Genomic DNA, 11,920 nt, shown 5'->3' on the forward strand with positions numbered 1-11,920 from the left:
CATTGGGAATCTTTTCATGTGAGTATGGCCTTGGATAAGTTTTCAATTTCAAGATGCAAATATCAGCTCACAGAGTGAGGGTTGAGGAGCAAAAGGAGATCGAAATTTAGACTATCCCAAGTACCCATTTGTCTGCCAGACAATATTCGTCATATTCTGATAGATATTCTCGATCGATTGAAGTCTTACGCGCATGATCGAATAGACGTTGAACCTAGCGCGTCGCAACTTCTAATTGAATTTTTGAGAAAATAGGAAATGAAGAATTTCAAAGGAAACAGATTAGATTATATTTATACCGAATTAGATTGTTGAGTCGAGTAGAGTCAGTTGTACAAATCATTTCATACTTTACAAGATAAGCAAGAGTGAAATCGAACCAGTTAAAAGTAGAAGAAATACTTCGTTCTATTGCATTTCATTACATGATTCTTCTGTTTACACTTGTTGAAAATCAAAATTAAGCACTAGGTTAACGTGTTTTTCCTCGTCATCTTCTTTAATATTTTTCTTTCATTTTTCCAATGTCTCTATCAAATTTACCATACTAGCCTTGCTTCTCATCATTCACAACTCACAACCTTCTCCTACACCACAAAACGCCGGCGAGTCAACCAGGGACAAACTCGGTATACAACTCTCCGAGCGAGTCAACCCGATTCCATTCATGTTTCCATCCCCTCTGTTCTTCATCAGACTACTTGGCATCGACCTTAAAGACTTGGGACTATCCAAACTCCTCCTCAAAATCTGTCTCATGGCTGAAATCAAATGGGCCGTCGGGTCCTCCGGCGGGCCTGATGACCTGAATTTGTTGCAGAAGTTGAAATGTCGGGCCATGGCCTCATCCGGGCTTATCAATTTTTGACATCGGAAAATCTCGTCCTTCACGGCTTCAGCACAAAGCCCGCAAATCCATTTTCCCTGGTAGCGAGCCCGAATTGTTTCTATGTAAGATAAAGTGCATTCCTCTGTGAGACCGCAGCAATCGCATTTAGCAAAATCAACCTCAATTTGGCCCGAGCCCGAAATTTTTGTATTCAAAGGTCCGTCCGGAGTGTTCACCATTGAATCACTCATAATACTAGCCCACGTCCCTGAAACAAGAGTAAATCAAATTAAACACAAAATCCTACACAGAAGAACAATTAATTGAACAGATTACGGGGAAAAAAAAAGTGAATTACCAGCTGAAAGAGCAGATCAGAAAAAGCTGTTCGTAAACACGATTTTGAATAAACAGAACGTCGAAAAATACTAGTAATCTATATATATTTTTTTATCTTTCTTTTTCCCACTCGCCTTCTTCTTCAACCTTGGCTTCAGGGATGAAGAATATAACCATGGAAGACATTTCAGAAAATACCCAACAGAAAAAGCTTCAATAATTCCTTCTAGATAGAGAGACAGTATTCAATCAAATATATGCTATAGAAATATGATTTTTATTTTTATTTTTTATTTTTTGGCTTCGCCTCCACATAAATTGTAGTTTAGCCTTTTAGAGAGAGGGAGAGACTTTATATAGAGGGAAAAATTTCTTGGGTTTTTATTGGGTAAATTCCCACATACAATCCCCAAACAATACTATTTCTCACTTGGGTCCTCCATTTATTTTCCTGTCACATTTAGGACTCCAATCTATATCTTTTGAGCAAAAATGAACAAGAAAAAGAGAAAGAAGAAGAAGAAGAAGAAGAAGAAGAAGAAGAAGAAGAAGAAGAAGAAGAAGAAGAAGAAGAAGAAGAAGAAGAAGAAGAAGAAGAAGAAGAAGAAGAAGAAGAAGAAGAAGAAGAAAGAAGAAGTACAGCACATCCTCGTGAGGCATAAGTAAAACAATGAACATCTTAAAAAAAAAAAAAAAAAGAAAGGGTTGAACCCCACCCTTGAGGGCCCCCCCCGCCCCTCCCCGCCTCTAGAGATTTGTGAAGGAGGTAAATCATGTGATATACCCTAATAGGTCAGGAAACAAGAGCTGTTTGTACACTGCGCTTACAAAGAGTTTAATTTCATGTCTCAGGAATCGAACCCTCACATTACGACTGCCAACAAGACGTGAAATAACATCTTCATTACCTTTTGGGAGGCTTATGCCTATTGAAATTGTTTACATAAGACTATCTTTAGGTCCATACATCATAACACAATATTAGAATTTTAGTTTTTTAGAATAGTATCTCACTGATGGCTCGAGCATACCTGGAAGGAGGTCTTCTTGGCCTTCCCCCAAATTGATGGAAATTGTCCTTGATGTAATTGTCACTTGAAATTGACATTATCAGTTTCGATGATTTTCGACATATTTTTTGACATATCGCTTAAAATTGTTTGAGAAAATTCAAACCTAAATCAAATCATTTAAAATGAAATGAGAAAAAACTCAATCCTAACCTAACGATTTAGTTCGATTTTAAATCCTGATTTTTTTTCATATATGCTTTATTCTGGTTCACTTAAATATTACTAACAAAACAAACTATATATTAATTATAATCGCAATTACAAGAAGAATTTGCGGAGCTTTTTGGTTTTCACAGTGGGATGTGAAGAAGTTTTTGTGTCTGAAATATGTAGTAAAACTATGAATAATTATGGATTGTGTGATTTATCACATTACAATAGTTTGTAAGTTACAGTCCATCAAACTCTCTTAACTTAAATTAAAATAGTTATATTATATTTTGGAAGTGAAGATGATATTTTATCGATTTGATGATTATGATCAATGTTCAATTTAGATCAATTTTAGAATTTTAATTTTTTTTTTTAATTTGTGCTTCTATTTGTTTTTAAAAAAAATTATAAGAGGTCTAATTCGATTTTCAAATCGTAGTTAAAATATTGAAACTTAAATCAAACATTTTTACAACAGTTTGGTTTGGTTCAAGACATTTTCTTGACATGTCCATGTGACATCAAACTGACAATTTCAAAATGGCTGTTCAATTCGATTTTCGATTTGCCATTTATCACTTACAATCTTGTCGTGACCATTTCATTTTGAGATTAGTCCTCTTAGAAACCTCGAAAATTCCCTTAAAAGAATGGATCACGTGTCTTTCAAGTGACTATTTAATGAAATTTGAACGATTCCCATCTATTTGACCATACATGTACCAGAAAAGGTAATTTCTGTATATAAATGCATCGAAGGGACCCAAGTGAAACAAGTGGCAATATTTGGGGAGTGTGGGTCAAAATATTATTTTGGAATCGGGGGACACTTCATCAACTATGCTGTCAAGTAAACAGTGGCCGTATATATCATCTTCATATTTTCTTTGCGAATATTTTGAGAGAATTTTTTGCTTTTTTATAATACCATGTCATCCAATGATTGGTCGCCACGTGTTGTCCAACTATTTGTATTAAATTAGAAAATAAGTGGGTTGATTAAAACTGCGGAAATTAGATTAGACTAATTGAATAATTGAGTTCACACATCATTAACAAACCATCTAGTGTTTCTTAGTGTCCACGTTTTTGTTTGTTTAATGTCAATTTAATTTAAATGCAAGAATAGACTAGGAACATCCTAATCATATAATTAGTCGATTATTAATTTTTTATCGTCAACTTGTTCGTCGAAAGAGAAAGAAAATGATTTCGAAGGTCATTAATTATTGAGTAAATGGATATTCTATACCATTTCCCTATTAAAAAAAATAATTTTCTCCATTCTTTTGATTTTTATATTATAACATTATTGTAACATAGCTCCATTTTTTTGTTTATTTAAATTGGAAAAATGAGAATAATCGTCGAATTGAAAAATATTATTGTTATTGTTTTCATTCTTACTGAAATTGTAAAAAATCTTGATAGGGATCCAAGTGTCACAAGTATTGAGTAATTATTTAAGTATATAGCGTGGATTGTATGGGTAACTTTTTCTTTAAGGGTCCGTTTTATGACAAAGAATGAATTTGGATGGAAAGAAAACGAATTTTAGAGAATTGAATTGTCTAAAAATTATTTTTTTGAGAATTATAAATTATTATTTTTGATTGGTATAATTTTCCATGTGAAAAATGTTAAAATAAAAATATTTTTTGGTGTTCGTTTGACTTTGTTTTACATGAAAATTGTCAATTAAAGGGATATATTTTGTTGGTTTTGGAGATAAAATTTGTTTCCATTGTAAAAAAATAACATCATAATCTTTTGGTGTTCGTTTGACTTTGTTTTACATAAAAATTGTCAATTAAAGGGAAATATTTTTTTACAATAATTCTTAGAATTGGTTTCCCTTGCCAACAAAAAAAAAATAAATAAATAAATAAAAATAAAAGAGAAAAAAATGCTTCTCACCATTTTGGTGAGAATTCAAATTCCTCCAAAACATGGAAATGTCCATGTGGCATGAAAATGTGGAATTTGTTTTCTATGGAAAATTTCACCTATCAAACATATGAAAAGTTGGAAAATGGTATTGATTTTCCCTTTTTCATGAAAAATCTGAGTTTATCAAATAAAGCCTAAATTCATTAACAATTTTACCTTAATATTCTTTCTCAAAATTTTCTCATGCAATTGACAATTTAGAAGTACATTGTATTGAGATCAAAATCAATGGTGTCTTATCCAAATATGTCATCGACATAGTTGATAAGATTGAACCCTGTATAATTTTAGTGACCCGTTAATTTATTCCACTTAAAATTAGATAATTTTATGAATAAATCAATTACCTAGTCCTAGCTCCTATGCTATAAAACTTAAGAACTTGAGTACTTCACACGTTTTTTCACCAAAAAACTAGTCAAGCCCATGTTTGTTTTCCATTATTTGACCATTAAAATGAAAAATATGATCGTTATCTATCATATCATGCCACCACATTTGAATTTTTATCTCTTATGTGAGGTCCATAACGACTATATTTTTCATTCTTATTTTTACATTAATGAGAAACAAACTGGGCTTAAAACATGTAAATACAGTGCAATGACTTGAAATTTTTATTTTCATGTTCATATGGTCTTCACAATTCTTCAAAAATAATTTGTAATTGATAGATAAGTTGGAAGAACATTGGACATGGAACCTTCACAATGTCAACAATTTTTTTGAGATTCGAAATGGGACCACAAATGTCAATTTGGCCACTTCAATCATTTGTTTGAGGCAACCAATGAAAAATATGATGAGTACGTGGCGCAAAGGTAGTGATTAGTTCTGTTAATAAATGGCCAATGGACCAACCCCTAATAATGTGTGTTACATATCTATTATAACATACAATCATGCTACATAATCAGACTTTGTGACAAAATTTCATTTTCAAATGACACTTGACAGATTCTCATTAAAAATAGAGAAAAAACCGTAAAAACACTAAATCATGGAATGCCATATCAATCTTTTTTTTCCTATTTATTTTCCTTGTTTGTTCAGCATTAGATGTTTGATTGTGAAAGAGATACCCTATAGAAATTTTTAAAATAAAAAAGAAAAATTAAATGAAACCCCTTTTTTCAATTCTCTCTGTGTGTGTTTTATCATGATCATGTGTCATTATAAATTAAGGATTTTTATAATTCGCTTCCCCTTTCATACATTGCTTATTTTATATGTCCACAAACAAGTGTAGGTGAGATATTAGAACGCTCAAAAAGTGAAAGTGTAAAGTGATACCGTTTACTATCAAATAGTTAGTTTAGTAAATTTGGTAGCATAAAGGAGGAGGAAAAATTACAAAATTCTCTATTTTATGATTCTGTTTTGATTTCTATTGCGTTTCAAACATACACGTAGTATTTTTGACCTAAAAGTTGCAAAGAACAAAAGATAATAATTCCACTCACATGCCTAATAAAATCTTTACTTGATTTAGACAGTACTTGCAAGTTATCACATGTTACATGTGAATGAATATGTTCATAAAAATTATTTTGGGGAACAAGAATGAATCATGGAATTGAATGGACACTAATTTTGGGTTAGGTGTAACTGATTGATGTTGGCAATGCTTGATATAGCATATACTCTTACAATCAATCAAGCCAAAGTAAAATGCTCTTGTTTTCAGGGTGGTTATGTTCACACCACATTTTTTGATAAATACATCACATTGCTCTCGTTTGACCCTCATTTTTTGAAATGAAAATGGGCTGAATAGTATTTTTATGAAAATGAATAATTGAAAAAGAAAGAAAATTTTTCGATTTACGAGTAATATTATTTTTTGGAAAATTGTGTGATTGAAAATATGAGAGAGAGAGAAATGAAATGGATTTTAATAGGGGCCAAATGGGGGCTTAAATTACATATAAGGTCATTAACTTTTATTCATTATCACAATTATATTCTTAAATTTTTGTTCATCGCATTCTTATTTTTAGCATTTCATTAATCAAAAAATTTTGTCCTCAATCATAATTTTTTTTCAAAAATATTATTAACTTGCATTAAAATAATTATAAAATATTATTTATTTTGCTTATTCAAAATTACAATTGGCAAATGAGACATTGGACTCTATCTTTAAAAAATGGAGAGAAACCATAATTAGAAACAATTTATGTTAATTTGAAAATAAGAATGCGACGAAAAATTTTTTGAGACATAAATGTAATAATATGTAAAGACTATGAACCTTTTATGCAATTAAAATGTAGGTGGGAATATATTTAGCCTTTTTTTTTTATGCCAATAATTATTCTATGTCATAACCATTATAGAAAGCTTTTTGTTCTAATTAATATTTTCTTTACTTTGTCAACATTCCGCCTTTCTTTTCCAAAATTTACTTTATGATGGAATCAAGAGTTAACAACACAAATAAGGTTAAAATAATTGTTTTATTAATCACATTTATTATTTTTATTGCACCTTTATTACTGTTATAGCTCGATAATTTTTGTCATCTACATGTAAAAAAAAAAAAAAAACACTCACACGACTTGCTATTCGAGGTTAAAATAGATAATATTCTTAAATTTGAAGAAAAACTAATTAATAATAAAAGACAAAGGAACAAAAAAAAAAAAAATTTATTTGCCAACACAATATAAAAATTTACATGTATCTTAAATAAGATTAACAAACTATGCCTTCTATATCACATTGTGTAACAATTTACGTACTTTAAATATAACTTGTTAGAAGCTATTATGTTCCATAAAAGTGCTCTTTATGAAATAGTAATCTATTGTGAGATTTGTATAATTTTATTATCTTCAATTCTTAAAACTCCAAGAATAATAAATAAATTTTGATGAAGTAATAAGGTATTAAAAATATGGATAACATTTCACTTGATGTGTTTGCCAACATCGCAAACGGACAAACGAAAATTCTTAGTTGTCAATTTTCTAAGTGAATTTTTTTCAAGGAAAAAAAATTAAAAATAAATATAATAATTTTTATATAAGTTATTATTGTTCAACTTAAAATTAATATATAATTACCTATAATTGGGATTTATTAGCAGATTACAAAAAGCTCCCTGAGGTTTATGAAATTAGAGAGACACTCCCTCCATTTTAAAAATGTACACAAACCTTCCTTATGTTAATGTTTTAAATAATGCATATATCCCATTTAAGTTTGGGACAATTTTAGAGACATCTCTAAAAAAATTACACTAATATCTCTTATTTCAAATTTTAAATAACACATAACTCCACTGAAATTTATGACAATTTCAAGGACAACCTCTCTAGTTCCGAAATTACACAAGCCTCCCTTATTTTAAGATTTGAATAACACATACATCCTCTAATCACTTTTCTTTTACATGTTAGTATATCAGGTATTTGGTGTGATTTCTGCTACAGTGTGTCCTTCGACCCTATTTGGTCAACAGTAATTCCTAGGTGAAATTTTGGGAACCCATGAGTAGGGTTCAGGTGTTGCTTGTGGATGCCGTGCAGAGGAAGATGCTTTTGGTTATTGTGTTGAGGAGTTTGGCTATTTCAATGAAGACGAACTTATTTATCAGGTGGAGAAATTTTGGAGCTTCGTTTGTTACACCAAAATTTGGGTCAAGATGGAGATTGCTAGATTTTTGTGCCCTAAATTAGGGAGGATTTTTTGGAAAATATTATTTCCTTACTTTCACGTGATTTTATCGAAAAATATTGTTTCCTTATTTTCACATGATTTCACTGGAAACATATTATTTTCTTAATTTCACATTATTTTTTATATTATTTTCATCTTTATGGTATGGTGTACCTATAAATATTGGCATCTTCTTTCAGCTTAGTTCAAGCAAAAATTGTTGTGTTGTAATTTTCTCCCTATATTGTTATAATAAAACATCGTTTCCTCTGTTTAACTCTCTTCGATTTCTTTACTTTAAATCTTGTTTCATCTTTGTAATCTTGTGTACATATTTCATACAACGTCATTAATCTCAATCCCTGCACCGCCTTTGGGATCAACAGCTAGGTCAAGTGATAAGTGTTATTTGCTTGAATATGAAGTTACATGCTATGTCTCAAAAGTTGGTTTTACAGATCTATGGCACAAATGGCTTGGAGACCTAAACTATGGAAATCTTGTCAAACCTGCTAAACTTGATGCTGTAAGAGGAGCTCTTAAAGTCAGAGAAAAACCTAAAAGTATGTGTAGCTCATGCTATAAAGGTAAAAAAACTGGAATTTCTGATAAACAAGGCCAGTTCTCTTGAATTGCTACATATGGATTTGATGGGGTCAATCCAAACTGAAAGCCTCGGTTATAAGAGGTATATCTATATGGTTACTTTGGCAGACTACTTCACTGAGGAATCTGATGTCTTTGAAATACTTACATTCTCATACAAAAATTGACCATTGAAAAACACCTGAATGGGACTAAAATTATAAGAATTAGGAGTGATCATGGTAAAGAGTTTGAGAATGCTAGATTTTCTAATTTTTATGAAAAGTATGGTTTTTTTTATGGATTTTCTGCTCCTAAAACCCCGAATAGAATGGTGTTATTGTGAGGAAGAATGTATCATTACAAAAAAGGGCTAGGAGAATGCTAAATTGTAAGAAATTGCCTATTAAATTATGGGATGAAGTTGTAAACACTGCTTGCTATATTTTAAACAGTGTATTCTTGAGAATTGGTGCCTCACAATCACATTATGAAATCTGAAGAGGTAGGAAACCAAATCTTAAGTACTTTTGTATTTTTAGTTATGTGTTAAATGACAGGGAATATTGGAAGAAATTTGATCCTAAGAGTGATAAAGGAGGGTTCATTGGCTATTCAAAAAACAATCAAGCTTATAAATTGTACAATATGAGGACTAAAACTATCGTTGAATGATACTGATGATTATTATTCTTATTCACAAGAATCCAAAATTTAGAACTCGGAGGAACAGTTTGAAACTACTCTGAATACTTAGGAAACATTTCCGACAGACTTCTAAAATAACAGTCAGACAGACCCTCCAATACTTGGTTGTGGCAATTCTGAACTAGCTACTATAAGTGGTAATATACTTGAAAAAGACAGTGAACTGTAGGATAGATGGTAGCCTCCTACTTGGATTCAGAAGGCGTATTATCTACACAATATGTTCTCTGATCGAGCAGACAGAATGATGACCAGATCAAGACTTGTCACAAAACTCGAGAATGTATGCTACGTGTCACATATTGAACCAAAAACTGTGATTGAAGTACTTAGTGATGAATCTTGGGTGTTAGCTATGCCAAGAATTAGCTCAATTTGAGCGAAATAATGTATGGGAACTAGTACCATGGCCAACAGATACAAATGCTATTGGAATTAAATGGATCTTCAAGAACAAATCAAATGAGCACAACAACATTGTCAGAAACAAAGTACAAGCTAATTGCACCGGGATATACCCAAGTTGAAGGAGTGGATTTTGAAGAGACTTTCGTTCTTATAGCCCGACTTCAATCTGTTAGACTTTTATTGTATATTGCATGTCAATTGAGATTCGAACCTTTCAGATGGACGTTAAGAGTGCCTTATTGATTGGAATTTTAAATAAAGAGGCCTACGTTGAGCAATCAAAAGGTTTAATTGATCCATATCTTCTTGACCACATGTTCAAGCTTAAAAAGACATTATATAATCTGAAAAAAGCTCCCCAATCTTGGTATGAAATGTAAGTATTATGCCCTAGGTCCAATCAACTTTGGACATAAATACTTTTATATATAATTAATGCAATTAAATAGCAGATCTATTATTTAATTAATAGACAATTAAATAAATAATAGAGTCCGTAGATTCAAATATTTGTAATTTGTTAATCACAAGGAGTTGTGATTGTGAGATACAAATTACATCTGATTGAATCTTAAATCATCCGTGGTCGTAAGTAATAACGAGATACGGATATCGTTATTACGGATAGACCATCACGTGTGGCATTTCTTACTTGTGAAGTAAGTAGCTGATCTCACAAGTTAAAGTGTGGTGACACTTAAATGAACACGTGGATGTTTTGTTATAGAACAGAACATTGGAGACCCGTCGAGAGATTCCACATGGATAACTATCTGAGTGTCAATGGTTAATCTCAAATGTTCGATAGTGGAATTGATCCTTTGACTTGAGGTCGTCATGGTACCTTATATGAGGACAGTCATACTTTGGCGGTGTTGGATGTTGCTCTGAAAAGGGCCGCTAATACGACATCGTTAGGGTACGTCAAGAATCGTATGAAGGTTGTGATTGATCAATAAAGGATTCGTCGCTCTTAGATAGTAGGAGATTATGATCTGCGTTTCATTCAATTAAGTCAATGATCAAATCCTTGGCCAAGGTGTACTCATAAGTCGAAAAGGAGTTTTCGATTTATATTGACTTAATAGTGGAGTGAAAGATATGATCGATGATCGAGATTGACACAATTCCATATCTCGTAATTGATCGGATCATATTGACGAAGGGATTATAGTTTCACCGTAAACGAACGAATTTGGTTTTGTCATACCACGTGACATTTCCCGTCACATGTATTGCCCTGAAACATTGCTAGATGTCAATCATGGACTGCGAATGTGAATTGACGACAAATTAAAAGGGTGTTTTAATTTATCAATTTTGATTAGATCAAAATAATATTTCACGTCGTTAGGTATCGTGGTCGGGAACCTAATGGGTCACACACAAAAGAGAATTGGAAGATTGCAAATTGCCAATTGGTTAATTTAACAATCGTTGGATAAATTAATTAATTGGATTTGTTATTTATATTTCGAATTAATTAATTGGATTAATTAATTCATGGACCGAGTTTAATTAATTGGATTAATTAATTATTGGACCGGACCGGACCGAGCCTATTTGGGTTTATATAAATACATAACTAGGGTTTGAGATTCAATAAGATTTTCATTATTCTTGCTAGCACAAGAGAAAATCCTAGAAGCTGCAATCATATTCTCTGTGTGGATCATCGTTGGAGGCTGGACAATTGGACAGCTGTGGTGGCAAATCAAGGTTGATGGAACGAAAAGAAAAACAGAAGGATTGCAGATCTGGAAAAGGTACAATCTTATCACAATTTCTATCTAAACACAAAGACGATTCTTGGTGGGAATCGAAAATTATTTTAAATTTCGCTGTGCATGTATAAGTAGATTCCCAACAGTGGTATCAGAGCCTACTTTGTGTTTGTTAGAAATTGCTTTGAATGTTGAAACAATTAAATGTTAATTGTTTTTCCTTGTTTTAGCGATTAACGAAATAAATAATTTTTTGTTCAAAATTGTTTTGAATAGAAAATATTTTGGATTGGAATATTATAATAAAAAAAAAAAAGACGGGGGAGGAGAACCGTTCCGTGGCCGGCAGTCACTGGCGGAGCAGCGGCGTCGCCTAGTAGCAGCAGCGTCGAACGTTGCTGCAACAGCAGCGTTCGACGCTGCTGTTGCTACCGGGTAAGGCAACAGCAGCTGCCTACCCGGCAGCGGTCGCCGCCCAGCAGCGTCGG

General features: G+C 32.0%; 1 protein-coding gene across 1 annotated transcript; it reads right to left on the bottom strand.

Moving 5' to 3' along the window:
- Nucleotides 1-374: 374 nt before the first annotated feature.
- LOC111402280 lies at nucleotides 375-1,496 on the bottom strand. Its single transcript, XM_023030455.1, has 2 exons — nucleotides 1,188-1,496; nucleotides 375-1,097 (listed from the first exon to the last, which is right to left on the bottom strand). Exon 2 carries the CDS (start codon nucleotides 1,078-1,080, stop codon nucleotides 568-570), a length of 513 nt encoding a protein of 170 aa, XP_022886223.1. The 5' UTR covers nucleotides 1,081-1,097; nucleotides 1,188-1,496; the 3' UTR covers nucleotides 375-567.
- Nucleotides 1,497-11,920: the final 10,424 nt, after the last annotated feature.

Source organism: Olea europaea, chromosome 10 (genome assembly GCF_002742605.1).
Source record: "Olea europaea var. sylvestris chromosome 10, O_europaea_v1, whole genome shotgun sequence".
Lineage (NCBI taxonomy): Eukaryota > Viridiplantae > Streptophyta > Magnoliopsida > Lamiales > Oleaceae > Olea > Olea europaea.